Here is a 16,539-nt window from a genome sequence, read left to right on the forward strand (position 1 = left end):
TTATGGGCGAAAAACGCAATAAATCCATTACCCATTCATCCGCTTTTCCTTAAACCCATCTCCATCAAAACCACAACCATTAAGAAAATATACAGAAATTCATAACATGAAAAATATTGTTCTTTTTTTTGGCACTCAAAAATGTTTGTGGTCATTGCAATAATTGTACATCGAATTCCAAACTATGATATGCCGCGCACTCCAGAACAAACTAAAGCTAACCTCTCTCCAGAATCTTGTATTTATACAAAAATTCAGCCCCCATTTCAATCCCCCATCTAATGACCCTTTGTTGCTGCTACCATCGTTCTTTCATCTTATTCTACTCTTCTCCCCCTGCCAAATCGTGCTCGACGATCTCAATATCCATATCCTGCCACAAGCATTGTAGTAAGTTCACAAATTGCACTTTAGACAATTTGAAATACTCAATAAAGTAGTTCTGAGACACTTGTCTTTTGATTCAATCCACAAACCTGAATTGTCCATGGGGTTACCCACAGGGGCAGGCTCTGGCTCCTTAATCTCCACAACCACACAATCCGACATTAAGAACGTTTTTGCTACCGAAGCAGCATGCTCGAGGCAACATCTCACTACCTGATCATTTTCATGCCATTACATGAGAAAATGAAAGTACAATAACCCAATTTTGACAACACAAAAATAACAAACTCATTAGAACAAACCTTTGTTGGATCAATAATTCCAGCAGCCATTAAATCTTCATATTTTCCAGTGGCAGCATTATATCCATACTTAACATTGTCACTGGAGAGCACCTGAAATAAAAAAGCCCAAGTTATTTGCTATAGTATTTCTTAAAATAAACCAGAATACCAAAGAGGCGAAAAACGACATTATACCTTCTCACTAACTACGCTTCCATTAACACCAGCATTCTTCGCAATTAATTTCAGTGGATAACTTAAAGCTCTTCTAACAATATCCGCTCCCACCTGAAATTTATAGAAAGGTCTTGACACACCTCAAGACAGCTAAATAGAAGAAAGTTCTACAGCATGACAACATTACTGATTTGTTCGGACTAATTGTTCAAAATTGGATTGCATAAAACTAGTAAGATTTACACCTCAATGTTCATTCTCATATACATTGAGAAGGCCAAAACTCAAAGGAAGATTATTACTACCTTCTCTTCATCGTTATCAAGGCCATCCTTGATGGTATCCACCTTCGATGCAAGTCTCAGCAGGGTGCATCCACCACCAACTACAATCCCTTCCTCAACAGCAGCCTTAAAATTGTGAACATTGATGAAAATACCGTAAGAAAAATAAATCCCTTATAAATTTTGTACTTGCAAACATAAAAAATTATACTTCTAAAATTTGCACCGGTAAAAGTATACCTTTGTGGCATTAAGAGCATCTTCAACTCTCAGTTTCTTTTCTTTTAGCTCCGTCTCAGTTTGTGCTCCAACCTTAATAAGATAATATTAAATACACATGACAAACATCAAAAGTTTAACTCACAAAAAACCAACAGATATGTTTTTTACAGGTAATTAGTGTTTACCTGTATCACAGCAACACCACCAGATAACTTTGCAATTCTTTCATTGAGTTTCTCCTTTTCATAATCTTGCTCTGCAGCCTGCAAGATAATATCACCTTGATTACAATACAGCTAAAAAGAATCTACTTAAACACAATTTAGCTAGAGGAAGAGTTTAATACCTCGATAAGGTTTCTGATCTGTGCAACTCGCTTGTTAACTGCTTCCTGCGTGCTTCCATCGCCAACAATTGTGGTGGAATCCTTGGTAAGAACAATCTTTGAGGCATGGCCAAGAACCTCCTTTTCTGCTTTATCTAAGGTGAGCCCCACCTCATCTCTGATCACAGTTCCTGCAAACAAATGTAAACTCTGTCAACAAGAACAGCAGAGAAAAGAAATATTGATGTCCGAAGGAACTATCAGAGTAGTTTACTAACCTCCAGTGAGAATAGCAATGTCATCAAGGTACTGGCTCTTGCGTTCACCAAAACCAGGAGCTTTGAGAGCAGCAATCTTTAAAGCACCTCTAAGTTTGTTCACAACCAGAGTTGCTAAAGCTTCTTGCTCAATGTCTTCTGCAATAACCACAATTGGGTACCCACCCCTGATAGCATCCTCCAGCACATTGATAAGGTCTCTTGCATTGGTTATTTTCTTATCTACCAATAGCAACTGCATGAAAGGAAAAACTAAGATGAGCATAATCTATGACAAAACAGAATATGAATAGGAATATGAACATGTTGGTCAAAATTTACCTTGCAGTTGTCGTACTCCACTGCCATTTTCTCACTGTCAGTTACAAAATAAGGCGAGATATAACCACGATCGAATTGCATTCCCTCAACAACATACAGACTGTTGTCGGCACTCTTTCCCTCTTCAAGGGTCACCACGCCCTTCCGGCCCACTTTGCTCATGGCTTCAGCTATCATATTACCAACCTCATAGTTGTTTCCTGCACTAACAGCTGCAACATCCGCCAATTCACTGTCTTCGACCTGCAGTAGAATAAAGTAATACGTCAGTAACTAGCAATGTAGACATTCAACAAAGAAAAAAGCAATAAATTAGAAATATATAATACCTCCTTAGACATGGTCTTAAGTTCGGAAACAAGAGCTTTTGTGGTCTTCTCAATCCCTCGTGTAATTAAAACAGGGTTAGCCCCAGCTGCTACAACCTGGAGACGAGTTTATGGTAGACTTGCCGACGTCAATAGAGTTAGGAGAAAATGGAAAAGTACGAAAAGATAGCAAGTATACTTGACCTTGACACCTTCAGCAATAAGACCCTGAGCAAGAACAACTGATGTTGTAGTTCCGTCACCAGCCAAATCATTAGTCTTTGCAGCTGCCTGTCTAACCAATTTAGCTCCAATGTTCTCCACAGGGTCCTCCAATTCAACCTAGAAAAAAAGATAGAGAGATTGAGTTTTAACAGCAGCTAAAATAGGAAATGAGAATTGGGGGTGGCAATTCTTTTTCATTTTCTATGAGACTAAAAATAATTGTACCTCCTTGGCGACAGTGACACCGTCGTTGACAATTTTGGGAGAGCCATACTTGCTCTCTAGCACAACATTCCTGCCTTTTGGACCCAGTGTAACCCCAACTAAATCAGCGAGCTTGTTAACACCAGTCTGGAACATATGATAAACACTAATTTCAAAAAACAAAACACATACTTTGGATATAAAGAATGAAAAAACTTTTTCTTCTTTTTTCCTATTTTCATATGTAATTATAATTTTATATGGATGTAGTATGCATGTTCAAAGGGAGTTAAAAGAAAATAGAGAGACCTGGAGCTTCTTAATGGCGGAACCATCCTTGTTGAAATGCAAGTCCTTGGCCATGGCAGAGATTCTCCATGGAGAAGGTGTTCTTCTAAGCAAAAGGTTACGCCTCGCAGCAAAGGAAGGGGTTGATGCAATAGATGACGAAGACGAAAGCTTTCGGAATTTGGTATCAACGAGACGAGCGCTTGTAGGAGGAGCCAAGGAACCAGCTGCGAAAGTCGATGCCATTACCGGAATGAGAAGGGGCTTACTTAGGGTTTACAGAGAAAGAGGTTTTGGTTTTGGATAATAAACGCCGGCGAAGATACAGATTGCGTGGGTCTGTCCAAAACAGAAAAATGAGTAGATAGAGAGAACGAGAGCAGCGGAGTAGCCACAGCACCCGATAAAGAGATGGATGGATACTGGATAGGTAGGTTTTACTTATTACCTACTTGAAGCTTCTAGAATTACGTCAATCACTCCATCTGGATCTGGGCCTCTTGTTTCTTTTATAGAACTCTCTGGAAGTTTGTTGAACCCACCCATTTGGGCTCATCATTGGCCTCACTTCCCATTTGGGCCTCCTCATCCCTTGTCCCGACCAATATTTGGGCTGCTTCTGCTTTTGGTTTTGGATTTTTTTTAGGGTTTTTTCGATAAATAGCCACCATACAATTTCATTTTAGAAAAATAGTAAATTTTTTTATTTTTTTAAAAACTAACCAATATTTTATCCGTTTGGACTAAAGTACCCTTATCTATATTTTATTTATTTATTTTTTTTTTATTCTTGTCTCTATCAAAAGGCCTTTTTGGTTTCGATTTTGTTTTTTTTACTTTCCATTTGAAAACGCAGCTAGGGCATTTCAAAAATTACCATCCCGGCCACCATTTTCACCGACATTCGTCTCCCATTCGCCGGCATCGTCCTCGTCCATTGTTGTGTCGGGAAGAGTCATTCGATTGAGAGCTACCAGAGACAGAGGAGACACACAAAAGGCAACACCTTCCATACCGTTTGCCGCCGTAATCGTCCTAGCACCACTATAGTGCCGTTCGCCGTCATCGTCCTCCCACCAGGGGCTAGCCGTTGCCATAGCTGCAAGGTAACCTTTCTCTGAAAGCACCGGTGCTTCCAACAACTTTAACATTTTTTTTCTTCTTCTTGTTTGCTTAAAATCTTCAAGTACACAGAAAGTGTGCCATAGCTCACTATTGCTTGCATTCCGAGTCAAATAGCAGAGCATTCTTTTTGGGTGCGTGCAGCTTCCCCCACTGTCCTCAGCTTTCATATAATTTTCCAAAACAGAAAGAGAAATAGAAATATAGAGAGAGAGAGAGTTAGGGCATAATTTCATATTTCTATCATACAGAGAGTCCATTATATATGCCAAACGCACCCTCTGAAATCATATTTCCTAAGGTCCGAGAAAAAAATAACAGATATAGGAGATAATTCATCATGTCTACTTGTCTGATTTACCACATAAATTGTTTTGACCTAGTTTTGGTGTACAGAACATTATACATATAGTTTGTATGATTATTTGAAGATTTTGTACCAATTAAGATATAATGCATGCTTTTGCCCTGTTCCTGATAACTCAGTATCAAGATGAAGAAGAAAATTACCTTTGTTGGTAAAAGAATAATAGATCCCTTATATAAATTTTTTAGTGTCTTGGCATAAAACTTGGTACTCAAATTTACTTAACCAATCTATGCCTGCGTGATTTTTTAGCACTGACATTTTTTGTCGAAGGGTTATTTTATTTTACTTGGACACAGCTATTCTCAGTTCTTCAATTCTTATTTTGTTTTTCCCTGGTTCCTTTGTCTCTACATTTATTTAGTGGACTAAATCTGCATTGTATGTGCATACAGGTCCCATTTGGGACCCATTCATGCATTCTGGAGGGTTTCAATGCCAATTGCTGGAAATGTAGTTTGGGGTCTATGATTTGACTAGAAAACTATCTTGATTATTGTTACCATCGATTTATGTGAAATTGAGATTTTTCCTTTTTTGAAATCCTATGTGAAAGTGAGGTTGATGATTATGATTTTAATGACAGTGCTTATCTTATAAATATTCGTTCTTTTTATTAGCATGGATCACTGTATGTGCTGACCAGATTACATCTTTCCACTTTATTAGCTTATTAACTACCATTATTTGAGCATGCAACACAAATAAGTGTTCCTATTACTTGAACAATTTTGGTTGATTTGTGTTGAGAATTTGAACTTCAATCAAATTAGTTATGATCATTGTTGCAGTCAAGTTTTGATGGAGTCTCTCATTTCTAAGTTCATTGTACATGTCATGGTTTTTAAAGGTGTAGAAGCTAGATGATATTTTGAAAATCAATCTCCTTTCACTTTCAAGTTTGAGAGAAGAAAAAAAAATTATTGCTTCCATTTTGTTGGTACAAATCAATATCACTCTTTGTTGGCTTCTCTATCCGATGGGAACCTTGCATGTGGTTTTAGATGGGTGTTTGGTGAGATGTCATTGTTGAGTTTTGAAGCTTTTTAAGTGTGGATTTCTTGCATTTCAGCTTGAACAGATTTGGCAAGTAAACTTCTCTTCCTCTTTTATCTTCTGATGATGAAACTAGCTTTCTAGTCAAATTTTATGAGGTGTGGAGTTTAATTTTTTTATTTTTATTTTTTGGGTAGAAATAACATGAACATCTAAAGCAACTAGTCCATGCCATATACGTGTGCTTTAAACCTGCATTACTAAATTAAAGCCTTGTTTTTAGTTCTTAGGCTATGTGCTCAATTCTTTATTGTGAAGCTGTAATTATAACAATATTTGTTTTCATGGACAATGTGATGCCATGAGAGGGAGCCTTCAGTCTCAACCACCCCAAATCAGTTTATCAAGTAATTTTTTATTCCAATGGTTAACTATGGAAGTCTGCGTTTCTATTTGGTCACAGGACATTGCCCGCTAAAGGATAGAACCAAGTGTCACTAAATGGTTAATTTGAATCATAGGATTTATCACAAATTGAAATCGCATACCACATCTCATGCAATGATGGGCTAATATCTTTGCTGATATGGAGTGTTTTGACTTGAGTGAATTGATTAGGCAACCAGAACAGAGATTTTAACTGGAGTGTTAGTTGTTTTTCTTGGTTTTCATGTTGAGATCTGGCTTATGACTGGTTAGACATACCTAATTGTATGGATTATATTTGTTTAAAAGGGTTTATGCTTCTTGTGGTTTTTTTCTGTTGGTGGAAAATTTCCAAATTTCTCATATGCTCTTGTTCATATGCACATCTTACACATATAATATGCTAAATTTGATTGCTGCATGGTTACTAATATTGATTTTATATTTCTTTCAGCATTGGAGGAGCAACTGATGGACTGAGCAGAAAATTGAAACACAAAATTTGCGATCGTGGAGTTACAAGTGTAAGCTGATAAAATTACACATACACTCACAGAGATAGATAAAGAGAGAGAGAGATATATAAATAGATAGAGAAGCATTGGTGGTGGTTTGTCCCCCATTAATGTAAGTTGCTTCTCTGTACAACATAGAAAATATTTTGCAAACGAATTTCGCTTTAATGTAACGAACTTATCTGAAAACCTTTAGTTGTGCTGTATTGAATGAGTTTTACAATTTTGAACCTTGTCATTATGCGCTATGCTTATAATATTGTGTTATTTGGTGTGACAGAAATGTTTGTGTTGCATGGTTAGAATGTGAAATGTGAAATTAAAACTATTGTGAAGTTGTGTTTTTGTTTGAATTTAATGGGAGGTTTGAATGTGAAACCATAATATATCTATAGGTTATCCTTAGGAAGCAATGTATAATGTACACTACTAATGTATAATGTATTATGCGCTGGTTTGAAAATATTCTTTAGCCATTTTCATTATATTGTTGCACAAATCCCGTTAGGTGTATGTTATTTTGGTTCTGGAAAATTTTCCACCCCGAGGAAAATATTTTCTCTTTTTTTCCTCCTGGCGGGAATTTTTTTACTCCTGGAGGAAAAAATTTCCTCCAGGCGGAAAATGTTTTCCTCCTGGAGGAAATGTTTTCCTCCAGGCGGAAAACCTTTTCCTCCAGGCGGAAAATTTTTTCCTCCAGGCGGAAAAATTGTCCTTCAGGCTTTTCTCGTGTCCGAAAAAATGTTTCCTGCATCTGTTATGTTTTGTTGTATTTGATTTGCAGATAAATGGATTCAGATTACCATTGACATTCAGACAAGATAACATGGAGTTCTTTAGGAAGAAGTATGCATATGAGGCTTACAACAAAGAACTTAGCATATGAGCTGCGTGGTGATGCTTTTTTCTTTCCTTTTGTCATGTTTATAGATGCATATTATTTATTATATTTGACTTTTAATTGTAAATATAATGGTGGCTTATAATGTTCATTTAACAAAGATAACAATGTGGTATTGATGTAAGGATAAGTAATTGACCTTATAGGAAATGTGCCATATTTATTTATTAGAATTCCGTTATGCACAAACGCCTTAAGAGCTCAATTGCAAATTTTAAAAAATTTTCCGCTTGTCGGAAATATTTCCTATAGGCGGAAAAATTTTCCTACTGGAGGAAAAATGGAGGAAAAACGTTCCTCCAGTCGGAAATCCCATATGAAGAAAAATTGAAGCCTTTGGATAAATTTCCGCCAGGTGGAAAAATTTTCCTCCAAGCGGAAATAGTTTTCCTCCTGTTGGAAAACATTTCCTCCAAGTGGAAATCGTTGAATAATTTTTACTCCTATTAGAAACTAATTTCCTCCACTTGGAAAATCAATTTCTAATAGATTATATAAGTTAATAGTAGGGTAAAAAAAATTGGGAGTGGAGACAAATATTATATAAGATGAAGATGGAATTAACAAAAAATGTAGTGACATTTAAAATCAATAACCATTTTAAATAAAAGAAAAATTGATATATGTTTGTTTTTATTTTCAAAATCATTTGGACATTTCATAAAATGATATGTAAACTAAAGATTGAAAATCAATTCCAGAAAGTCTCTTTTCATTTAGGATTAAATTCAAAAAAAAAAAAAAAAGATTGCTAATAAATCTTCCACCGTGGAGTAGAAAATATTATATCCAATATATGAAATAATTATCAAAACATATTAAACCATAACACTAAATTAAAACTTTCTAATTTGAAGCATAAGACAATGGATTCGTACATCTCTGCCTATAATGTCCAACACCACCGCATCGGCTACATCTACGTCCAATAACATCTTCACCTTCGGATGATATGCGTTGCATCCTCGGTCTACCGGCTCGCCTACGTGTCCATCTTGGTGGAAGAACAATGCGACTTGCCACGTCATCCGGGACATGCCACTGTTTTTCATCTAACAAAGGATAAATGGACTCAGCATAAGCTGCACGATATGCATCCGCGGTGTAGTAATGAGAACACATGCCATAAGGAGCAATTTTTCGGTCTCTGCAAGCGGCAATACAATGATCACAAGGATATTGATCAAGATCGAAGACTTTGCATGAGCATGTTTTTGATTGGAGATTAACTGTACCCCTCAAACTCCCACCTTCCACAAGAAATTCATGCATATTAATGGCTTTCACACATAGTCCGATGGACTCCAAATTTCGTAGTTTGAGTTGCTCTTCCATATGATCAGTCACATGCTTTGTCAATTTTGCACCTGCAATACGTCGCTCATAAAACCACTTTTGCAGTAAATCCCGTATGTGCTCTATTAATGCTACTATTGGCATCTCTCTAGCATCTAGCAGAATGCCATTCAAGCTTTCTGCAATATTGGTGGTCATGATAGTGTACCTTCTACATGGACAAAGAGAACGTGCCCCCCTTGTAGGGTCACATGATCGAATGTACTGGGCAGTCCTACTGTTTTTTGCCTCAATTTGCCCCATATAAAACTCAAAATCTTCAACCAAATATGCACTAGCTGCGAGCATGAAACATTGTATTATTGATTCATCTTTCGCATGTCCATTTGCTTTAATATTTCTGCTTATATGGTACGTGCACAACGCATGGTATGCATTGGGAAAAACTTTGCGTAATGCCCTTTCAATAGCGGGATGTCTATCACTCACAAACACCAAATCTGGAAAATCTCCGATGACATCCTTCAGGTTTTGGAAAAACCATGTATATTCATGTATATGCTTGCTCGTTCTCTCCATCTCCAATGCCGAAAGCCAAAGGATATATTTGCTTATTGCCATCCATGCCCGATGCAATATACATGTACCCTTTGTATTTCCCTTTCAATGTAGTTGCATCAACAGCCAATATGGTTCTTATGTGGGATTTAAATCCCCTAATGCTTGCTCCAATCGCCATAAAGAAATATACAAAATTGTTATTATCGTCTGTTTTGATACGTGTAACAGTCCCAGGGTTCTTCAACACTAACTCATAACAGTAGGCAGGTAACTTAGCAAAATTCTCCTCTGGAGATCCCCTAACACTGTTAAGTGCATACTCTTTACCTCTCCATGCTTTGTTGTAGCTTATATTCACCCCATATTTCTGCAAAAAATCATGTTGAATTTCTTTGGGTTTGTAAACACGTGCAATACCTTCATATTTAGATTTGATACATTGTCCGATAACTCGGCTACTGGCTTGCTTGTGTTCTCGATGTACGATATCTAACGAGCAACTGTGTACATTATCAAAAATTCTCACAACAAATATTTCTCCATTTTTAAATGTGGTTGCACGTAGTCGCCATTTACAAGTATTTTCCAAGCATACAACCTCATACCGTTGTGTAGTTGACCGTGTCACCTTGAACTCCTTATTTTCTCGCATGCAATAGATACTCAGTTTATTCTGTAGGTCACGTTTGTTGCGAAATAATTGTCCAACTACTATGCTCTCACAGCCAGTGAACTTTGTCGAAAATATGGCCATAGAACCACTTCTGTTGCTCGATGATATGTGGTCATTTGTAGCACGATGAACCCTAACATCATCAACTCCTTCATTGTTCATTTCAGGATGCATATCATTATCATTGTCCGGCAACTCATGATCAAAATCTACATCATTATGACCAACATCATCCCCTGCTGCATTGTAATTCTCATCATGATCAATATGATGCAACTGCTCATACTCCTCGTCGTTAGGAAACCGTTCAGCATAGTCACCTCCAACATCAACTCCTTCGTGAATGTTAAATGATGTCCAGGCCCCACGAACATCAACTTGATCTCTAAACTGAGTTTCTTGAACCATAATTTCCTGAGATGTAGCCTGAATAGGTTCAGTACCGGCAGCTTGTGGTAGACGAGCGCCAATTGGAGGACAAGAAAAAGAATGAAGATTACTCCCACTATCCAAAGCAAATGCTGTTTGATGAACATTTCTACATACATGTTCAACTTTTGAAATCACCTCAACATACAATGGAGGCCGCATCATTGTCATCCCTCCATTCCTCACTTCTTGAAGAAAGCATTTCACATCCCTATCACATCGTATTTCTGTAGGATCCAACTTTTCTGCACATCGTCCATATATCCATTTTAGCTTTAGCAAATATTCATTTCGATCTATCTCAATAGAATTGAAAATCTCATCCTCTAACTCTGATTTTCTGCATCTCTTGCCGACGGAAACCATTACATTTTTACCATTTCGATATTCCCAATCACCACTATCATTTTGTACCAATGTTCCATTGTATAAAACCGCAATTACAATGTCATCATCTTCCATTTTATTACAAAATTAAATGAATAACGTTAAACTAAATCAATAAATATATAAAATTTTGAATAATACTAAACAAACATATTAACTGTATTAAAAAAGTTGATTCTGTTTTTTTTTTTTGGGGCCAAATATAGCTTTTTCCTACTGGCGGAAAATTGGCAGAAAACTGGTGGAAAAATGGCGGAAAACTGGTGGAAAATTGGCGAAAAACTGACGGAAAATTGGCGGAAATTTTGCGAAAACTGACAAACTGGAGGAAATTGGCGGAAATTCATCTTTTTCGCCAAATTTCCTCCGTTTTTACTGTTTTTCGCGATTTTTCAGTTTTACACAAAATTTCTCTCATTTTCAAACCATATGCCACCTAAGTATCTTTAAAATCATATATAACATCTCATAAATTAATTTCTTGCATACCCATATCAAATAAAAAGCTTAAAAAACCCTAAACTAATAAAACTTACAAGAAAAAAGAGAAAGAGAAAAAACAAAAAAAACACATATTTCCTTACTTTCATCTAATAAGAAAAAAGATAAAATTTTTACCTGATTTTAGTTTGAGATATGAGAAAATACAAAAAAATGAGAGTGAGAGGCGATGAGATGTAAAGAGTTTAGAGAAACCCCACGAACGGCTGTGTAGAGGAAGAAAGGAAAGGGTGTAAAAAAAACCTTTTGCGTAATTTTCAATTTTATCAAGGGTATTTTTGTCCCAAGGTGGCTAGTTTTTTTTTAAAAAAAAAATTTGCTATTTTTCTAAAATGGAGTTGTAAGGTGGCTATTTATCGAAAAAACCCTTTTTTTTATTTTTATTTTTTACACTATGATCCTTTAACACTTTTTTTTAATCTTTTTTTTTGAGTGGTTTGAGGAATATAGCAACGTGCACCGGTTTTTTGAAATCGTCTAATATTGTAATCTTGTTAATTTATTGTTGACAATAACTGTATTATATATTTCCTACTAATAAGTGTATTATATATTTGCTACTAAAAAATGGACAAAAAGAATGATTTAAATGACCAAAATGCCAAAAAAATTGAAGTTAATTTCAGGATTGCAAAACAATAAATAAATAAATCAGAAACCAAAATGCAAGAGCTTAAAAATTGAGGGGCACAGATGCTAAAGCCGTAAAACCCTTCTAATAACAAAACAAATGATGCATTTGATTCCAATTTTTATTTTTATGCATCACAGAATCAAAACGTATTCAATCCTTTCCATGTATCTATCTATATATAATTTTGTACAAAATGTGCGAAGACACCCATTATAAAAAACATGTATCACACAACCGTATATTATATTCTCTAATACTTTTACAACATGTTGCTTGATAGGAAACGAATACATAAAATGTGTATTATAGCAAATTTGCATATATCGCATGACAATAATTTACAGGGTCAATTAGTTGCTAGTGTTTAAATATTTGGTAGCATTGTCTCCGAAGTTTTGATTATTTCTGCTTTGAAATTTTTATTAATTTCATTACCATTGTTTATGTCAATCCGCTCACTTTCTCATATGAATAGTCTATTTAAAATTATAATCCAGAGTCTGAATATCATAATAAAACCAGAACCCACTTTGTTTATTTACCAAAAAAGAATCCATTCTGTTTTAATCATATTGATCACAAATTGGAAATGTTTATTTTTCGACAGTTTGTTCTACGTTTTTTCGACAGTTTGTTCTACGTTGATGGTTAATTATAATTATTAATTTCTCAAAACTACTACGTATAATTCATTTTGCACCAACTCCTCCTAGTCTTGCACTATCAAATTAAGAGATTGTGATAATTCTAATAAAGAACTTATACTCGTTGTTTCATTCTTATATGTATACTTTATGATTAATTTTATGAATTTCAAACTGACAAAATTGCATACCCATAAATATTAAATAGTCCATGCCATACTTAATAGGCCAACAGTGAATAATTGTTATATAATATATTAAAAGCATCTAATATAAATGTATAAATGGTCTCATTCCTGAGGCCACGGATAAGTCAAATTTCCATTTTGGAACTGCAATCTCAAAGTAAAAAATAAACAAATTGAAAATGAAAACGGAGTATCATTATTTTTCCAACTTTATTATAATTAAAGGTAGTAGTGGGTTCAAGCAACAACAAAAAAAAAAAAAAAAAAAAAAGGTAGTAGTGGGGAGTAGCAGTAATGATTAATAATTCAAAACATAGAAGGCACAGAACTGATCAGCCGGAGTGAATAGAGCGAAGAAGCAGGGGGTGGTGGGGAAGGAATGAAAGTGTTTTTCTAGGATGACGATATGAAAATTGAATATTATCAAATCCTGCTGGATAATCCCTGGGGATGGGGATGAGGATGGTGCACCACAATATGATTATAGGCATCGAGGGTGAGAAAATCATCAAGAACAGGAGCAGTGCATTGGCGGGTGAAGATGCTGCAAGCCTCCTTGTACAATCCCCTGTTGAACTTGTCCTTGCCAACCTCTGTTCGAATCCTGGCCATCTCTTCCTCCACCACTCTCCCAAACAGTTCCATGCTCACTCTCACGCCGACCCCATCTCCATCAAGCTCCGCTCCGTACTTGATCCACTGCCAGTTCTGAACTCTGCTGATCTCGGCCGTAGCTGCGTCTTCCATCAGGTTGTAGAGGGGGACGGAACCTGCTCCGCCGAGCCAGGCCGCCAAATACTGGATTCCCACCCGGGTATTGAGGCGCAGGCCTTCCATGGTGCGAACCCCTCTGGGCCTCTGCAACAGGTCCTCTTCCGTTAAGTTTGCGGCGTCTAGTCTGTTGGCGGCTTGGATCTGATTTGGGGAGTTTCCCAAGTGATTGGTGAAGACGTCGATGCAGGTTGGGATGAGCCCCGGGTGAGCTGCCCATGTTCCGTCATGCCCTGCTCTCACCTCTCTCAGCTTGTCCTTGCGCACCAGATCGATTGCTGCCTCGTTTGCCACTGGGTCGTCTTTGATAGGAATTTGAGCTGCCTGTTGTTATTATATTTGATTTGTATGAGAGATTCAATATTTAAATGTTAAAAATTATAAACAAATAATACGCACCATGCCTCCCATGGCATGCACGCCGCGCCTATGACAAGTCCAGATGAGGCGACCCGCATAACTTTTCATGAAGTGCTGAGCCATGCCAACCTGAACCCTGTCTGGTAAGAGACGATCTGGGTGGGCTTGGAAGGTCTTGACGTAGCTGAATATGTAATCCCATCTTCCACAGTTGAGCCCAACCGAGTGGTCTCTCAGCTCATAAAGGATTTCATCCATCTGAAACACTGCTGGTAGTGTTTCTATCAGAACCGTTGCCCTGATGCTTCCTTTCTCTATTCCTGCCATCTTCTCTGCCCTCTCAAACACACTGTTCCATATTTTAGCTTCCCTGCACCCAATTTCCGATCAAAATTATTAATTATTTTATTAAAATAATAATAATAATAATAATAACATCTAGCTATGTTTTGAATTAATTTAGTTAATTAATTTGTTGATCAATGAATTAAAAAAATAAAATAAAAAATTAGAACCTTGAATGCTCCATCTTGGGAAGATAGAAGAAAGGACCAAAGCCTTGACCCTGTGTCCCACGGAAAGTAGCATAGCTGTGGTAAAAATAAAGGCCAAAGTCCACAAAGCAACCGATTGCAGGTTCACCATCAATCACTATATGAGCCTCGGGTAGATGCCAACCTCTTGGACGGACAAAAAGCTTAGCAGTTTGGTCATTCAGCTTGTAAACCCTGTTTCTGGCCTTGTCATGGAAGCTTATACTTCCATCTACAGCTTCCTTCAGATTAACTTGTCCTCTCATAAGGTTGTCCCAACTAGGGGAAAGTGCATCTTCAAAATCAGCCTACCAAAACATAACATTAATTGTAAAACAATTAGACACAATTAGTACCTACATATGTACCAACCTGTATGCATGGAAATATGTAGCAATAGATACCATAAAAACTTTGGCTCCAGAGTTGAGTGCGTTAATAATCATCTTGCGCTCCACAGGACCAGTAATCTCGACCTTCCTATCAGCAACGGCAGGTGGGACAGCAGCACACACCCAGTCAGCCTCCCTGATAAACCTTGTAGCCGGGTCAAACCCGGGCACTGCCCCCTCATTGTACCTCCTTTTTGCTTCCTTCCTACACTCCATAGCATACTTGACATGATTCCTGAATTCCCTCTGCAACTCTGCCACGAACTGCAAGGCCTCCTTCGTAAGAATATTGTTGGCGAATTCTTCATCGTATCGTCCCCGAATTTCCACTCCTTGAGGAACATCATACGCCAGTGCTGCACCATTACAGGTACTCTTCTTCTTGCTTACAGCTGCAGGGTAATTATTATCGTATGTTAGGCGCATCATTTTTGGTTAATTTCTTTAGAGATTCTACCTAGTGGGCCGGGGTATCTCTTCAATCTTCTAATAAGTAAATTTAACTTGCTGGAGGAATATATTTATATATCAATCGAGGAAAACAGAAGAAGAAGAAGAAAAGCAAGAGGGGATATGCACGCAGGGCGTTATCGTCATGGGGCTATACCTATGCCAATACCACACCATGTGTAAACGGTGCAACATGCATGGCTTTATGTGCGTAAAGGTGACGCAACAATGAAGATCATGTTTATGAATTGGAGGAAGATAAGGGGGAGTTGGTTTTTGAATATTGTGCCTTCTATGTCTCGGGACTTGAAAAATAGTTTAGGATATGGTGGAAAGTCTTGAGTCCATTTATATCAATGTCATATGCCACTGCCATGCGCGATCAACATCATTTCCTTTCGAAAATTGCCAATTTGTTGCTGTTGAAGGATTTATTTTTCTTTATCAGATTTTTATGTAATAATAATAATTCAAAAAGTAAATCCCACCATATTTTTATTTTTATCTATTAGCGACGGGTTTTGGTGATGTTAATGAGAAATAAGAAAACTATTTTTCATTTTAATCCTTTTAAAAGAAAGAAGCCAAAAATGATTATAATAATAATAATAAATAAATAAATAAAAAATCCCCCATCTCACATCACATTCGCTTAGAAAAACCACGGTAGACTTTTTGCTTATAAATTATAATTGAACTTTGGAAACACTTGTGGTGGTGATAGCAAGCATTAAATTATAATCATAGAAGACAAATTTAATTTTAACTCCATCATTTTAGAAGAATTCAATTTCAAGTTGAACTCCACCAAAAGAGAATTCAATTTGAAATTGCACTGTCTTTTCTCCTTTATAGATGTGCATCTAGACTCGTTGCAAAACTGATTCCATTTTGAAGAATGGTTCATCACATTCTCATATAGAAGCCAATTCCATTTCTTGGCATGAGAAGTGAAGAGAGAGAAGGAGAATATTAGAGAGAAAATTAAAAAGGTTTCTTCTAAATATTTGTGTTTTTCCTTTGTGAGAAAGAGAGAGAGAGAAAAGGAGAGTATTAGAGAGAGAAAAAGAGTTTTTCTTAAATACTTGTG

At 36.7% G+C, this 16,539-nt stretch overlaps 2 protein-coding genes across 2 annotated transcripts; both read right to left on the minus strand.

Moving 5' to 3' along the window:
* Positions 1-79: 79 nt before the first annotated feature.
* Positions 80-3,720, minus strand: LOC107415081 (ruBisCO large subunit-binding protein subunit beta, chloroplastic). The gene is made up of 14 exons (XM_016023357.4): positions 3,325-3,720; positions 3,037-3,162; positions 2,791-2,928; positions 2,608-2,703; positions 2,279-2,521; positions 1,958-2,192; positions 1,701-1,870; positions 1,540-1,617; positions 1,373-1,444; positions 1,154-1,258; positions 867-959; positions 690-782; positions 477-600; positions 80-373 (listed from the first exon to the last, which is right to left on the minus strand). The coding sequence occupies exons 1-14, from the start codon at positions 3,547-3,549 to the stop codon at positions 360-362; spliced, it is 1,812 nt and encodes a 603-aa protein (XP_015878843.2). The 5' UTR covers positions 3,550-3,720; the 3' UTR covers positions 80-359.
* A 9,396-nt stretch (positions 3,721-13,116) lies between these two features.
* LOC107415024 (malate synthase) lies at positions 13,117-15,778 on the minus strand. Its single transcript, XM_016023279.4, has 4 exons — positions 15,012-15,778; positions 14,590-14,915; positions 14,114-14,444; positions 13,117-14,038 (listed from the first exon to the last, which is right to left on the minus strand). Exons 1-4 carry the CDS (start codon positions 15,426-15,428, stop codon positions 13,367-13,369), a joined length of 1,746 nt encoding a protein of 581 aa, XP_015878765.1. The 5' UTR covers positions 15,429-15,778; the 3' UTR covers positions 13,117-13,366.
* Positions 15,779-16,539: the final 761 nt, after the last annotated feature.

This window comes from Ziziphus jujuba, chromosome 4, assembly GCF_031755915.1.
Source record: "Ziziphus jujuba cultivar Dongzao chromosome 4, ASM3175591v1".
NCBI classification, from domain to species: Eukaryota; Viridiplantae; Streptophyta; class Magnoliopsida; order Rosales; family Rhamnaceae; genus Ziziphus; species Ziziphus jujuba.

Coding starts and splice junctions, on each gene's coding strand:
- LOC107415024 (XM_016023279.4), bottom strand. CDS start 15,428: ATGATGCGCCTAACATACGATAATAATTACCCTGCAGCTGTAAGCAAG. Junction 14,916..15,011: donor CTGGAGCCAAAGTTTTTATG/GTATCTATTGCT, acceptor ATGTTTTGGTAG/GCTGATTTTGAAGATGCACT. Junction 14,039..14,113: donor TGCATGCCATGGGAGGCATG/GTGCGTATTATT, acceptor TAATAACAACAG/GCAGCTCAAATTCCTATCAA.
- LOC107415081 (XM_016023357.4), bottom strand. CDS start 3,549: ATGGCATCGACTTTCGCAGCTGGTTCCTTGGCTCCTCCTACAAGCGCT. Junction 1,445..1,539: donor GTGGTGTTGCTGTGATACAG/GTAAACACTAAT, acceptor TATCTTATTAAG/GTTGGAGCACAAACTGAGAC. Junction 960..1,153: donor TTGATAACGATGAAGAGAAG/GTAGTAATAATC, acceptor TATAAATTTCAG/GTGGGAGCGGATATTGTTAG.